The 15,741-nt window shown below is 45.3% G+C and overlaps 1 protein-coding gene and 1 long non-coding RNA gene across 5 annotated transcripts in view; one reads left to right on the forward strand and one right to left on the reverse strand.

Moving 5' to 3' along the window:
* The window catches only part of ZFAND3 (zinc finger AN1-type containing 3), a 142,189-nt gene extending 138,328 nt beyond the window's left edge, over positions 1-3,861 (reverse strand). For all 4 annotated transcript variants that reach the window (XM_071806123.1, XM_071806125.1, XM_071806124.1 and 1 more), the window contains exon 1: positions 3,644-3,861. In XM_071806123.1, coding sequence (XP_071662224.1) covers positions 3,644-3,714 — 71 coding nt within the window. In that variant the 5' untranslated portion in view covers positions 3,715-3,861. The remainder of the gene's footprint in view (positions 1-3,643) is intronic.
* The window catches only part of LOC139827547 (uncharacterized), a 58,964-nt gene continuing 46,870 nt past the window's right edge, over positions 3,648-15,741 (forward strand). Inside the window, exon 1 of the long non-coding RNA XR_011738276.1 lies at positions 3,648-4,180. This is a non-coding gene — a long non-coding RNA (uncharacterized lncRNA). The remainder of the gene's footprint in view (positions 4,181-15,741) is intronic.

Below are 15,741 nucleotides of genomic sequence, written 5' to 3' on the forward strand. Positions count from 1 at the left end.
TGAAATCCACAAATCTAAGAAAAGAAAAAAGAAAAAATTTTAAAAATAAAATAAAATAAAATTAAAAAAAAAAAAAAAAAAAAAAACACCACAAAAAAAACCCCACAACACACCAAACATTACATGGTCTGTCAATCAGAAAAAGAAAATTTCTCCAGATCATAAGAATGAGAAGCACAGCATAAATTCTAGATGAAGTAACCTAAAATAACAGCTTGTGTATTGCACCCTTTCCAACCTTTGTACACTAAAACTATTCCAATAAAAAGTAAGATAGTTGCAACGGACTGAGGTTTAAGATATAAAAATAGGAAGAAAGGGGAGCAAAATATTTCCAAACAGTAAGTTGTGTGAATTTTTCATAAAAAACATGACTACAGATGAGGTTTCCCCACTGAGATTATCTGGGTAACTGAAATGATTTTGTAAAAAATACATATCTTGCCAGCGCTCCATCTGAACTTTACTTGAGCATAAATGACAAACTGGACATTCTAAGAAGGGGGGCAAGTCTGCAGAAGATTTAAGGATGGATTCCATGATCTTCAACAAAAGGTAAGCAAACGTTAGCTGTTGACCTTAAGCAAATGTTTAAGAAGTTCTGAACAGTCTCACTCAAGTCCCTTCTTTCAGCTGTTCATTTTTTAGTCTCTTAGATCTTGGAACATCAAGATGTTAGCAGTTTTCCAGTCACTAGAGATTCTTGAAACCTACAGGGTCTGAATTCCTAATATAAATCCAAGCATTTTAAAGAAGAATCCCTCCAACTTTAATGCAATAGTACATACTAGTCTTCTCCTGTAATCTCTTTGCATGCCACGACTATCAACGCACACCTCAGGAGCTCCTTGTATCAACTGTTCACAAATAGGCAAGTTTTAGCCCAGAGACACACAGTTTACTTCAACTTTAATGCTTCTTTCAGTATTTTCCTTAATGTTTCCTATCTTTGTGGATTATTGCAGAAAGTGTACGTCATACTGCAAACAGTCCTGGCTAAGTATTACATAAAGTCAATTAAAAAAAAAATCACCACCTTTTATACTTGGCATACCTTTTATACCGTATTGTTTGACCCACTGACAGTGAATTGTTCTGCTACCTACATAGTTCAGGCTCACTGAAGAACAACCACAAGAGCATTCTCGAACACTGGACTGATAGGGACCAAGAAACAGAAAGCAATACTATTCCTCTACATTATTTACAAATTTCATGGAAACCACTACATTAAATCACCAGTTTCAGAACTTTTCATAGCCTTAAATGTCTTGCAGATAAGAGGCAATTAGGGCCCTGTTATTCCAATATGTGACTTGACTGACATATAAAAGTAACACAAAAGTCACAGGTAAGACTCACCCTGATAATAACCCTAGCTGGCAGCTAGAACAGCAGAATTCCAACTTCAGATGCATATAAGTCTTTCTGCTATGATGATTTACTTTCTTCAGAAAGCTGGTATAAAACTATGACCCCTTAAATACTCTTGCCAATGCAACTTCACTAGAAGGGCAGGTCTACACAGATTTACCAGCTAGCCTTTTCAAGCACTAGCAAGGCCTAGGTAAATAAGGACAAGACACTTAGGTGTCTTCAGGACTGAAAAATACAACAAATCATCAAAGTATGGAAGCTGACAGCACGGTTTTGGTTTTTGTTGGGTTTTGTTTGGCTTGCCACTGTGTGTTGAAATGTACCTGACGTCCACTTGAAGAAACTGAAAAACAGATAAATGTATTCACTGTATTGGTAGAGAAAAGGAGCTTTTTTCACAGTGTTGTTTTTCAAAAATATCTTACAAGAAATACTACTGCATGGATGACACCCTGAGGAAAAAGAGGAAAAAAAAGCCAAAAAACAATCTCACACTTGGATAGCTGCTTGTGCAGAGGAAACATGTTTAAAAACAAAAACACACAAAAACAAACACAACCAACAACAACCCCAAACTTTAAAGGCAATGGGTTTTCTCGAAAACCTCCTCCCTCGATTAAGCAGATCCTTGAACACGAAGCACCAGATTTTCTTCTCATTATCACAACACACTGAACTAGCCAAGAAGTTCAGCCCAACAAAAAAGTTCACTTCCAACTTTCTGCAACTCTTTCACATCAGTATCATGTTACAGAAGTCAGTATGCTACATTGGAGATAGCAGCAACTTGCTTTCCTCTACCCTACAGAAAACATCAGGCTCAAATATGGGAGCCTAGCAAAACAAAAATAAACAAAATTTTACTGTATATTTATAATCTGTCTTGCAAGATCACTCCCAGCAGGGCAATGGCATTTGTTGAAGTTCAGGCTTCTGTCATAACTTAAAATGGGATTTCACTTAAAATCCTGCCAATCCAATAAACCAACCAAATGTACAGTGACATCACTAAATCACTCTCACTGCATCTCTTTCCTCTCAGCCCCCACTTCCCCAGAGTACCTTAAATTGTATTACATAAATCCCAAGAACATACAGTCACAGACAAGTGTAAATCTCAGGTGGGCACTCAAAAGTCTATTTAGTCACATATTCTTTGAACTTTCCATAAATAAGAACATTACGGACTAATGTTTCTGTGACATTCATTAAAGGCACTTTATGATCATGTGTATCTGCCAGTATACCACCTGCCATGATGCATCCGATTTAAAAAAAAAATAAATAAATCATTGAAGGGAACATCTTCAACACACATGACCCTAGAGGTGAGAGGAGTTCAGCAAGGAAGAGGTTTACTTTTTTTTCACCTTTGGCAAACAAGAATGACCCTACTTCCTTCTTTCTAAAAGAGGATCAGCCAACAGCTAACAAAGACCTTAACTATTATGAACCTCCCTGCCTTTGTAAGGTGGAGAAAAAGGTTTATTTTTGTCCTTAGCCTTTTTCCTTCACTAGTTATCCTGCCCTGAGCCGCGCGAACATAAGTCAGATCTCCCCATTCCCGGGCACAGGGCTGGGATGTGTCGGGCACCGCACTCCAGGACGCCAAGCTGGGCAGCCAGGGGCCCGCATTACTCATCTGCGCCCATGGAGCTAAAGGCAGGCCCCGGAGCGCGGCCGGCAACCCCAGATGATAGGCAGCCGCTCCAGGAGACCTGCGTGCCTGGGGAAGCGAGCAGGCCTCCCCCCGCGGAGCTGCCGGGAAGGCCGCCGCCGAGCTGCCCGAGCGGCGGGGGAGGCCGCGGGGTCACCGCCCGCGGCCAGGCCGGCCCCCCGGCGTCCGGGGGCAACGTAGCCCCACCTCCCCCCACACGGCTCACCCGCTGCCTCTAAGCCAGGAGCCGCCGCCACCCTCTCCCGGGCCCCCCGGGATGCGGCACACCCCGCCACACGCCTGGAGGCAGCGGGACACCCCTCTCCCCCAGCGGGCACCCCCTGCGGCCCGCCCGGCAGGGGCCAGCGGCCGCCCCCGCCCCGGGGCGAGCTGCGGGCTCGGCTCCCATGACAGGCCTGAGCCCAGGGCTACGATCTGGCCTGGCGCCCCAGCCGGCCAGTCCGCCAGATCAGGCTCAGGCCCTGCCCCCGCCCGGCCCTGGCCCCCCGCCGCCTCGCCCTTCGCCTCGCCGCCCGTCCCCCACCCCGCGCCGGGCCAGGCCCGGCCGGCTCCAGCCTAACCCCCTGCTCGCCCGCGGGTCTCACTTACCCCCAGAAGCCGCAGGGGCAGCGCGGTGGCAGGCTGGGCGCCTTGCTGCGCTCGCTGCCGGCGTCTCCCATGGCGGGGCCGGTGCGCGGGGCGGCGGCAGCGGCGGGCGGGGGGGCACGGGGCTCCCAGCCGGGATTCCAGGCCGGTCAGCTGGAGCCGGGCGCGACCACTGGGGAGGCGGTGAAGGGGAAGGTGCGGGAGGGGGACGGCCGCGCCCTACCGGCCGGGCCCGCAGGGGAGTGGGGACGCGGCGCGCAGGTCTCTGCGGCGGCCCCTCCCGCCCGCCGGCTTCTGTGACGACCTCGCTATCGCAGCGGGGCGCGCCCGCCCTCCCCCGCCGCTCGGCCCCTGACTCAACAATGCCTTCCCCCCTCCGGCGGCGTGCCTCCCCCTGTCCTAAGCGGGATGGTTTCGCCAATCCACTGGATTAGCTGGGAGTGGTATATACCATAGCCCATCCCCGGGGGAAGTTGGGTTAGATCGGGGGCGGGAACTAGGAGAGACGCAAATTTGGAAGGCACCCATAAACTCGAGAAGGCAAGTAATTTCTCTGTGAGGAGGCTTAAAGGGGCTGAGGCCTGCAGAGCTACCCGGAGCTGCTGCCCTCTTTTGCCTCTACCTACATGTTAGGCACATAGTGGTACGGCCAGGGGAAACCGGCGGGGTGGGGGGTGCCGGTGCTGGCCGCGCATGCGCGGAGGGTCTTCGACACGGAAGTTGGTCGGTGGCGAACGGGTCCCCGGGGGCCGCCTCCGCGTAGCCCTGGTTGTGGGGGGCGGGCGGGTTCGCACCCTCCTGCTTCCCGGGCCAGGACCTGTCCGAGCCGCCGCGGCCGGGGCCCAGGCTCTCGACCGGGAGCTGCCAACCCGGTGTGTCGGGAGGTGGGCGGCCTGTGCGCACTCCGGGTCTCTCACGGGCGGGTGGCCGCGTACCGGGCCATGTTCTCTGTGGATCCCGTTTTCCGTGCCAGGCCTGCCTGCTGCGAGCTGGGAGGGAAGGCCTGGAGGCCAGGGAGGGCTCAGAGGGCGATGGTCCGTCTTGTTCCTGCTAGTTCTGTAGGTGTTTGTTCTCGGGTTCCCTCGAAATAATCTTGACCCTCGTGTTTTGACCCCAGAGAAGGGGACTTACTAGAAGTCAGGTACGGCAAGCAGGGACTGTACAGCGGGCACAGTGCACAAGCGATTACCGGCTGTGCCCTTTGAGGGACGGGAAAGGAGAGGGGAGTTTCCAGCATCTGGACTTGAGGGCTGAGTAGTGGGGATTGTACTTGGGTTTAACAAACGCCCTTGAGCAAGCTACAGTCTTTTACTTACTGTACTTGGGTTTTATCTGTGAAGTGAAAATATTGCTGACCTCCTGCTGGAAGTTGCGTTTTGATCTGAGTGAAAAATGCTATGTGGAAAAATACTGGTGTGGCAATAATGGAAGTGGAATTTTGGTATATTCCTGACGTGCTGTTACCCATCTCATACATTCTGCTTTGCACTTAAAGCCGAGGTTATTTAACATTGAAAATAACAAACATCCCTAACAAAGTCCAGAGTAAGTAGGTCTTTGCAAACAACTAATTAATCCTGCCAACGACCTTTTGACTTGAATATTAACCTTAAGAATTTTATATCAAATTGGTTCATGACAGGAAAAAATAATAGCAAAATACATATGCACACATGCTTAAAACTTTTTATTAAAAAGCTGGGATTTAAGTAATGTAAGCAGACTTATTTTGAAGAGATTGGTTTGTGACTGACCTTATTAATAATGGTTGTTTTATCAAACTGTTGAGGCTGGGGTTACCTGGCTCCCTCTTGATGGATCAAGCGGGCCATTAGTGCTTCAGGAGCTCAAACAGTCACTGTTCTTCCTCAGCAGTGACTTTGAATGCCAGAAGATAAGAGTGTAAGAGTGACATGGTATGATGGGTGAAGATGGGACATGTGTTTAAAGTTTCCATTGACAGATTAATTGCCAGCTCTCTTTAAAGTGTCCATGGCTGCACACCAGCCTGTGCGCTGGAGCAGGAGACCTTCTTCTTGGCACAGCCTGGCTGCTGAGGCAGCTCTGCCAAGCACACCCAGAGAATGGAGAACTTGAACAAAATAGCCCCAGCCTCATTAACTCAGCCCTTTAAGCCAGTAAGTCAGCTGAAAATTAAAATTGTCTCTTATGTGCTGTCTACCTGTCCTACTATCAGAGGCTGTAAATTCCCCTCAGATAAGAAGCACATGTTGGCTTTTTAAAGATTATTTGATTGTTTGTATGTCCGTATTTGATATTAAAGTAAGCTCGTGTTAGCTTTCAAGAATTACAAATCTCATGGAGGAGCATTCTCTCTGCTCAGTGCTCACGTCATTTCAAATAAACCTTACTTGATTTTGTGAAGTTATGTTGGGATAATGACAAAATTCTAGTTTTATGAGCAGTTCAGGTTTTTAAAAACCCTACAGTGCTGACATAATTCACTCCAAAGTTAAATGTAAGAAAAACATGAGTTAAGGGATAATGTTATTACATGAAACAAACAGATATTAAGCAATATGAAGATGAAGGCACCTGAACAACTATAACTCTGCTACTACTAATGCCCTAAGGAGAAATAATCTGAAAGGGAAAAAAATCTTTAGGATTATAGTACAGTTAAATACTATTGGACAGAGAAGAGGGAGTGTGTGTACTTTGATGCTGTTGTGACATATGTTTATAGTAATATATTTGGTCTTTTTTTCAAAGTACGACTTCTGCAACACTTTTTAATAATTGCTGTATTTCCTACTTTGTTTAAACAACACAAAATTTAACTTACTGATGTATCCATTCAGCGTTGCTTCCTGAAAATTTACTGTGTTGATCTTAATCTATACCTGCTTTTCTAAAGCTTTTAATGTTTTGATTTGTGTCATGTTTCTTCTCATCATATCTATCCATTTGCAACCACCAAAAAGTGTCCTTTTGTAGGGCAATGTGGCAGTGAGGGGAAGTACCGCTGTGCGATGCTTCTGTGGAGACCAGCAGGGAGAAAACTGGTCCAGCTGATCTAACATTAATGCCGTCATGAACAGGACATTGTGACCTCCGTTCAGTGTGTGGGCTCTTCATGCAACAGGTCTGCTGTTGAGCCAGGCCTCTGACTCCTTGAGAAGTTTTGCTACTGACTGACATTTTCTCTAGATTTTTTTCATCCAGGGAGTCCATGTCCAGGATGCTTTCTAAACTGATGTGGAAGCATCCAGAAACAAATGGATAAACAGTCCTTAGAAAGCATATGCAGTGTATTAGTTGGATAGGGCTGGGAATATTAATATGCATAAAGTCATCATGTGGTACAGATCTAGCAAAGCATGTTTCAACCTTAGGAAGCAAATGTGTGTTGTAAACATGCATCAAGGTGGGGAGAAAACTACTTAATAGTAAGAAAGTAACTTAACAAACAGGGATGTCAGAAGATGACTAGTGAGCAACAGAAACAGGTGATGTAATTTTACTTCTGCATATCCAAATGCATGAAATGGATGGGGAAAGTGGTAATCCTTCTTAACGAGACTCTAGTGACCCTGTGACTCTTCTCCAGGCATCTTTTTGCAGGTAAATCAGAGAGAATGCAGAGAAGAACAATCAAAATACAGCCTGCAGACACTGAAATACTTTACAAATCTAATGTTTACTGTTTGGCCAGGAAACTACTGCATTTGTATAGAGATCATAACCATACATTCATGTTTAAAAGAATAAAAATGGAAGGTATTTGCTAGCAGGACACATGGAGTTTAGTAAAAGATGTAAAAGAGATGCCTTTAAGGGGAGAAATGCTTAGGACATATGATGAAGCCTGATTTTAACCTCTCACTGATGTGGGTCTGGCTTATTCTCAGCAGGGCCCTGTTACAGGATTAAATGAGATAACAGACCTCACAGGATCAGGAGGTAAAACTCCACCAGATTTAGAAACAATTAAATACCGTTGTTCTCAAGTGCTCCCTTTTTTCAGATATACTAGAAAAGGTTGTACCTGTATATAATCAGAACATTTGGGGGTTGTTTATTTTAGTATAAACATGATTGCCCAATTGAGACATGTGCACAGCCATAAAGTGGAGCAGGTGGAGAATGTCACAAGTATTGTACATCTTCCTTCTCATCTTGAGATATAAATTACCATAAAATGATAAAAGTGACTCATGTGGTGCCAATCTGTTAGAGAGACTCTTGAACTGATTGAAATAATCACCACCTTTTATTCCTTTCCAGTAGGCAGATATTCTTAGTGAAATCTTCTCTTTTGGAAGATCATTTTTGTTAAACCCTGTATCAAGGCTGAAAAATAAAGTGAGCATGTGGGAAAGGGCAGTGGAGAGGACATGTCTGAGCTATAGTCATAGGTAACGATAAAGGTGAACAATTAGGATGTTCCGCTAGATCCCGGGGCATAGGCTGCAGACCATGAAGACATTAACCTGCAGCAAGTCAACAACACAGATGTGACCCTGAAAAAGGTGACTGAACCGTTCCTAAGACTGGCTGAATCAGGACCAAGGCTGCCAGGTTTTCAAATTCCTGCTCTTCAATGGGTAGCTCATCTCGTTTTCTACATTTGAAAAACAAACCTTGTTTTTTGTGTGCACTTGGCATAGAAGGGTGTGATCCAGCTGAATGCCACAAGATTTGCTTATTCATTTAGTTTTAAGTTGAGTGTTGGTGCAAGCAGTCTGAAGAGACAAATGCCCTCACCTTAGCCTCCAGCTTGGGCCTCAGTGAATCTAACTCTGGTTTTCTTTGCTGCTTGAAGGAAGTCTTCAGACTAAAGAAGGCAAGCTGAGTTCATCTTGGCTCTCAACATGCGTTGTGTTGACAAAGAAAACAAACAAACAAAAATATCCAGCCATGAATTATAAACTTATGAGTCATGTAGATTAGAAGGTTTTAATAACTGTGATTTTTAAAACATAAAACATAAGTTTGAAAACTAAAGGGCAAGTTTAAATAGTTATAGCACTAAATCTGGAGTCAGGACTTGGACATTCTTCTAGTTAAGTCTCTCTGTGCCTCAGTTTCTTTTTCTGAAATGGAAGCAATCCTATGGGCAGTCTGATAAATGAATTTTTATTGGATGGCATTTTTAGCAAGGAGAACTTGCTGTTGTCATTATTCCTGTGACTAAGAGAGTGCCATTTCTATGCAATTACTGGCTGGATGGGAGGTCCAAGATGGAAGAGAAAACTTTTAACACAGCCAGTTTCAATTTGCATGGATATGACTAACCCAGAGGCAATTATTATTAATAATACTATTATTTATTTCACACATGTATGACTTCTGCTTCCTGCCTGTTATGTAATCTAGGGCACTTTGAGAAAAACACAAAGGCAAAAAATGGAGTGCAATCAAACAAACCTTCTAGGATAGTCTAAAAATGTCAGTTATAAACTTAAGAAAACAAAACAAAACAAAACAAAAACATTAGGCATGATTTAATAAAAGGAGAGGATGCCTAGAAAACAAAAGTGGGTAGTGACCCCACATAGATATGACAGTGGCTAATAGTGAAATCACTCTCAGAAAAACAAACCTGCAGGTGTTCTATATAAGCTGAGACTTTTATTATTATTATTATAAACCATGAGACTTATGAATGTGTAACGGTGATCGCATTGTGCCAGGCATTCCTGATGCTGGGTAGCAGACTCAGCAAAGACCATTCTTAGCCTTTGAAAGCTCTTCTAAGCAAATGATCTCCAAGCATTGTTACAATTCTACCAGGAGGAAAGCAGCCTTGGAAAGTGAAACAAGCTGCCCAGGGTCACAGAAGAAGGTGCCTGCAGATCTAGTAATAGCATTCACATTGCTCAACTCCCAGTATAGCAGCCGGTGCAGAGTCCGTACTCTCTTGCAGAGCTCATGCTTTGCTTCTTTAGTAACCCCCAAGACCTGCCCCTCTGCCTCAGGGTCCAGCTGCACTTAACAGTGCTGTCCCAAATCATCTTTGCTGCAACTGCTGGATTTAAAAACTAAACAGATAAACATAAATAAAGCACTACATATCCTTCCATATGAAAAAAAAAGAGCTTAGGCCAAAAGACTATGGTTAAATGAAAAGGTAGAAGATCAGTGATACTTATGTATTTCCTCTGTTTTCTTTACCTGGCTTTTCTTCATCATTTTCATAATGCCTAGTGCAGAGGGACCTTGTCTGCATCTAGGTCTTCTGGGTCTTACTTCAACACAGATAAACAAGCATAATAAAACTCTCACCTTGTATAAATATAAAACAGTCCAGCTTTCATTAGACAGGAAGTTGTCTGCCCTGGCAATCTGAATATAAGCTATTTCTGCTCTTTCCTCAGCTGTTATGAAGATGTCAGACTGGGGACTCAACAGCTGAACATATTTCCAGGCACCTCAATAGGTTTATCAATTCTCTGACTTCTGACCTGGTGTTTCTGAGCACGGCTGAGATGAGCAGTAATTCCCTCATAAATGCTCCACTGTCAGAGAGGCTTAATTGCTTGGCAGCATGAGAAAGTGTTCAGTAGTTCAATGACAAAAGGTCTTAAGAGAATGTGAAATGGGACCCTTCAGTTCTCCCTTCCTGCCCCTGCCTCCTCACCTCCATATGTATTCAACATTTAGTTTTTTCAGGGCTGTGGCACCACCGTTAGCTGAGAAAACCCTGATCTTGCCCTTTATGGTATCCATGTGATCACAGCAAGATCGGGAGCTAGAAGTCATAAGTGCAGTCCGGGTAATTTTGTAAACAGCAGCAGCACCAATTTCTTTTACAGCAAGTAAAAAAAGAAAAAGACATTGCCGCTGGAAATGAAGAGCATACAGAGCAGCTGTTTCAAATTTGTCTGACACTGTTATAAAACAAGTTTGAAGTGTTAACAGTTGTACCCATGGCACAGTTTCCCTACTGTGTGCACACTGACGGCTTTGCTTTATACCGTATGACTGAGCTGCCACATTTGTGCTCAGTTCCTTTGCCTTTCAGATCAGTTCTTCTGAGAAGCATTTCCCCAGCTGTTGGCTACAAATTGCTGGGCAGACTCAGGGTGGACTTCCAGGCTGGTGGGCAGGGATGCTGTGCAGTCAGCCACAACTGTCAGATCACACAGGAGCATCTACTGGGCTGACCAGTGCTTGCTGTGGTCCTCAAACCTGCTGTCCTACCCCATTAAATCTGTGCTGCCTTTTGACCCCAGGCTGGGAGCCACCCCTCCAGCTTGCCAGAGGGCCACAGTGTTTCCCACTCTGCCTGCTGTATTGAGGTGATGGCAGAATACAAGGAGGAAAGAATGGAGGAAGTAGTGGGCCTGAGCATCTGGGTCCTCCCCAGGCTAGGGCAGCAGCCACTGGCCTTGGACAAAGGCTGAAGAGGGAAGAAGAGAAGGCAAGTTGCTGAGGGGCTGCTGGAGAGTCCCATCCTGCCTCCTGCAGTAGCATATCTATGGGGGCATGCTCTGCTCTCCTCTCCCTGGGCTGGAAACACTGTGATCTGAAGGAGTCTTTCACCCTGAGGGGAGAGCTGCAACTCCAGTTTGGAGGAGCTGGGGTGCATGCTAGAGAGTGAAGATACGGTGCTCTTTGAAGGTAAAGAGAATTCTGAGGTTTTGAATTTTCCTTAAAAACACAGCAGCGGATCTCTCTATCTCTCTCTGTCAAGCATTTCACTTAACCAGGCTACTGCAGAAGCCAGGATACTCCATTGTCTTCCAGAGTCGGGCAAGAAACTTGAGGAGAACCTAGAGAGCAAAGCAGCAGATAAGAAGCCAGAGCAGCAAACTGTGAAACAATGGTTTCCAGTGAACTGTGAGAGTCAGAACCGGCAACCTGGAAGTGAAGCAGTGGTTAGGGAGAAGCTTTTGACAAGATAACAGCTGTGGGGAGAAACTTTAGCTCAGTCACAGGAGAAAGAAATTGAGTTGTGTGACAACGTTGTAGTTGTAGACAAGACAGAAAGTAGAAGAGCAGATGAGAGAGAAGCTGCAGCACCTGAGCTGCATGACCACAGTGCGAGCAGCCGCAAGACTCCAGCTGCTGGTCCTTGTTTTGCTTCTGCACAGCTCTGTTGATGCTACCACTGGTGCAGAAAAAGGGATGGAGTGTACAGTTGTGGAGTGGCTGCTGAGGGGACTGATGTCTCCCTGTAGCACAAACAGCAGCCCTCCTTTTCCTTTCCACAGCAGCAGGCATGGCAAGCCTTGTCTCAAAGTCTTTGGGACCCCCCTCCATCTCACATTGCAAAGCATGTAACACACACCCCAAGTACATAGATGATCCCAGAGTCACAGCTGCTGCAAGAGGGAGGTCTTCTTATGAGCAGGTGGGAGAGAAAGTGGCTGTGTTTGTGTGTGGGTAGGGGATGTAAAGGTCCTGGAGCAGGGGGGGGAGATGGAAACAGACTCATTGCAGCTTCTTAACTTCACTTTCTGAAGGTGCACTCACCCTTCCCGTTTCCCAAACCCATCTTTAATTTTAGCAGTGAGTCTGGCCTGCTTGAGCTACAAATGTGTGGATTTGCAGGACAAATGAGAATATGAGTCTGGCCAGAAGATCAATGTGAATACCTGCACTCAGGTTTAGAGCTGAGTGCTGGCACAGGAATGAAACATCAGATGATCATGTATGTCTTACCACCCCTATCCCATGTAGGAGGGAGAGAATGAGCCACTATTTGGGTTTGCAAATGGGTTTCAGGAGGATTATTCCGTTTTACAGACTACTTTTCAACAGAGGGACAGGTTACATGGTACATCTTGAAGGCTGCTGAGAGGAAGAGACAGGAGGAGGTGGAACATGGGGACAGGTCAATGGTTAACAAGTCAAAAATATTTCAGTGAAATACCACAGGCAGAAACCATCAATAGAGAAAAGAGTAACAGGAAAGCAAGAAAAGGGAAGGCATCAGCGAGATCTTGGGAAGCAGTACAAAAACTCAGAGACTTCTGAGCAGGGATCCTCAAGCCCTTACTGTCACAATTAGCCTTCTGAAGCTGCTCAGTGTTGCTGGGACTGTCACTTGTGTTGCTTGCTGAGTTTACTCATTTCTGTATTAAGTCCCCAGCAGTGGTTAACAGGGATATGAGAAGTTTAAGAAGGCCAAGGGAAAATCTGGCACATGGCTTTGTCTGTAGTAGCATCTATTTCTAAAGTGATACGACAATTTTACTTTAACACCTCAAAATGGGATCTGGGACAAACTGCTTTGTTTTCCTATTCTGTTATTCATAGTCAAGGCTGGATTAAGACCATGTCAGTGCAGGCCAATTTTTAATCAGTACTCCAGGGAAGAAAGCTTTCTGCTTTCCTGGTTTCAAAGAAAAGCTTGGAAAACCCTATCCAGGAATTTCTACCAGCTTTCAAAGGCAATCTATAAAAAACATATCTGAGGTGTGAGCTGACTGTGCTTGTTAGTGAACTACTGTTGTTACCTGCAATTAGTAGGAGGGTCTCCTTAACGTGAGCTCATTCATGTGTGTGCTCTGGAGGTGACAGAGGTTCTTCAGATAGCATGATTAGGAGTAGGTGTTGTTTGCCAGTACTCATTCTCAGTCGCGGCTCCCTGCATTTCTGGGATGGGCACATCACCTGCCTAGAGAGGGCGATAGCTGCTCTCATACCCAGTGTCTTTCACCTGGCCCTTGGCTGCACCTGCAGAAAGTGCTAGAGCAACCAGGCAAAGGACCCTGCACTGCATATACTGCAAGCTGAGTGGCACTTTTTAAAGAAAAGCAGACTACACCGCTCCAGTTCAAGAAGTTAAATGCCAAAACCAAGGCACCTGGGAGCAGACAGTGTATACATGCTGAGCTAGCACTTGTGCACATATCTGGCGCATTGAAGGCACGGCCATGCTGCCTGCAAAGCCCGCTGGATGCTGCTCATATTTCTTGCAGCACGGTGTATCTGAACATCACCTGTGAGAAGATCAGGAGAGTTCTCCAATGAGGGGTTCAAAGCTTTGTTAGTTTGCACACATGCACGAGCAGCCAGCAGAGGCATTCGTCTGTGCTGTGGCTGGGCCAAAGTGTCAAAGGGGTGACCTGTGTCCTCATGATCAACATCCCAGGGTGGCCGCTGTGATGCAGCAATGTGATGCTGCATACAGTTGTCAAGAGCAGAGGAAGACATTACCCTTTTTTTTTTTTTTTTAATACTTATAAAAGAATTTGATGTTTCATTACAATCTTTGGATACAACTTCCTTATTTTTACTTCTTTCTCCAGTGTGTATGTACAGATCTACTGTCCAATCTAACCAACTTATGTAGGTTAACAAAGTTTTAAAATAACAAATGTGACACTGAAATACTAGAGCTGCCAGTAAGCAGTACACGTAGCCAAGAATGAAGCAGAAAAGTGCATCTGGTGTGAATGGACCCGTGACAGCAAGTGGTGTTTCACTGAGGCTACAGGATGCCTGGTCTGCTCCTGTGGTGACAGAGGGTGACAGGGCAGTGAATAGGGACTTTTGGGTGTTTAAGCAGAACTCACCGCCAGTATCACCCACTCTTAGGCAGTTCACAGGATGTGCTTGGTTGCTACAGTGAGAGGTGGTAGTGTCCCAAGTGCTGTAGCTGGAGTTTTCACTTGATGGTCATTTAAATGATGAGCCACTCAAGCTGCTGCTTGCCACTCTTTGTCCTGTTCCCTCTATTCACACATATGCTGTGTACCTCCCTGTCCCCGCTCCCCTGCTCCTGTCTCCTCTCTCCCTGTCCCTCTCACCCTCCTGGTACTCAGGCACATGTACAAAGCCACGGAACTTTCCTTGTACCTCATTCCCTCTGAGTTAGTTTGCATCCGTCTTCCTGCATCACAAATGTCTTGCTGAAAGGTCAGAATGGCTGCCTTAGCTGGCCCAAGGTGGCAAGTCCTATCAAAACAATGAAAGGGCATGTTATTTTTTGTGCAGAGAAAGAGAATCCTATTTTAAGTCCTACAGCATGGCATAGTCACAAGTTAGTATTTCTGCTTACTGGGCATGCCTACATTTAATTGTTTAGCCTGTTTAAAAGATATTAGTAGCCTGATTACCAGCGTCAGCCACACCTATGCTATTGTAATTACTTAAAATAGTTACATCAAACAAATCTGGAAAAAAAAAAAAAAAGGAAGATTAGCTTGAGATGTTAAGGTAATCAGATAAAAGGCCCCTTTCCACAGCTGTTCTACTACTTTTCCAGCCTATGGAAACCCTGCAAAGATGACATTTTCTTGTAGACCCCTGAACAATATAACTTTCCTTGGGCTTTTGTAAGAAGACCATCTACTTATTCAGAGGGGAGGTTTCAGCAGCTGTTGACTGAAAGTCATATGAATGAATAGGGAGAGCTAGCTGGCAGCTGTTGGACATTTATCCTGCTTATGAATATCACAGCTTGCAACAAGTCTCTGCTCTGTAAAAAAAAAATGGGAACCACACAGTCAGGAATAAGGAATAACTGTGGTGAACATCCAAGTGGTGCTGAACTGAGATACCAGAAGGTGGTTAAAAAATTATCTCTTCTCAAGCTTTCTGCATTATTCCCAAACAGCAGGCTGTGAACAAATAACCTCTGAAGACTAGTATTCCTGTCAACAGTTTCTTTTAGTGTAGCCCTGGGACTTATAACAGCCTGTGTGGGACAATGTTACACCACTAGTATTGGTACATCTGTCTAGGAGTGCACTGACCTGCTAAAAAGACATTTACTCAAATGGAACACAGGTCTCTGTTTCCTTCTCCATGCTAACAAATGCAGGGATAGTGATCTACGTAGCTACAGATCCAGCCCTGCTGCTGCATCTATTCTGAGCCTGTTCCCCAGGGGATCTTTAAAACACAATTATCTCGAGCTCCATTTAATCACACAATCTGTCCCAAGGTCTGTTCCTGCTTTTTTGCTCCTTCTATTGCCAAGGTCTCTCCCAAGGACTCTTGTTCTCTCTTCTCTTTGATCCCATATCAACACTTGACTCTGTGCCTTGTCAGTCACCTTGCTGTGGGACAACCTCATGGCCACTCTTGCTGCTGCCGTACTTTGCCTTGTAAGGCAGATAGTGAGATGGTCTAATTGCATTTAATCTGCCCCAGTGCAGGACGTACATCTGCCTGAGCTTGTC

This window comes from Patagioenas fasciata, chromosome 3, assembly GCF_037038585.1.
Source record: "Patagioenas fasciata isolate bPatFas1 chromosome 3, bPatFas1.hap1, whole genome shotgun sequence".
Taxonomy (NCBI): domain Eukaryota; kingdom Metazoa; phylum Chordata; class Aves; order Columbiformes; family Columbidae; genus Patagioenas; species Patagioenas fasciata.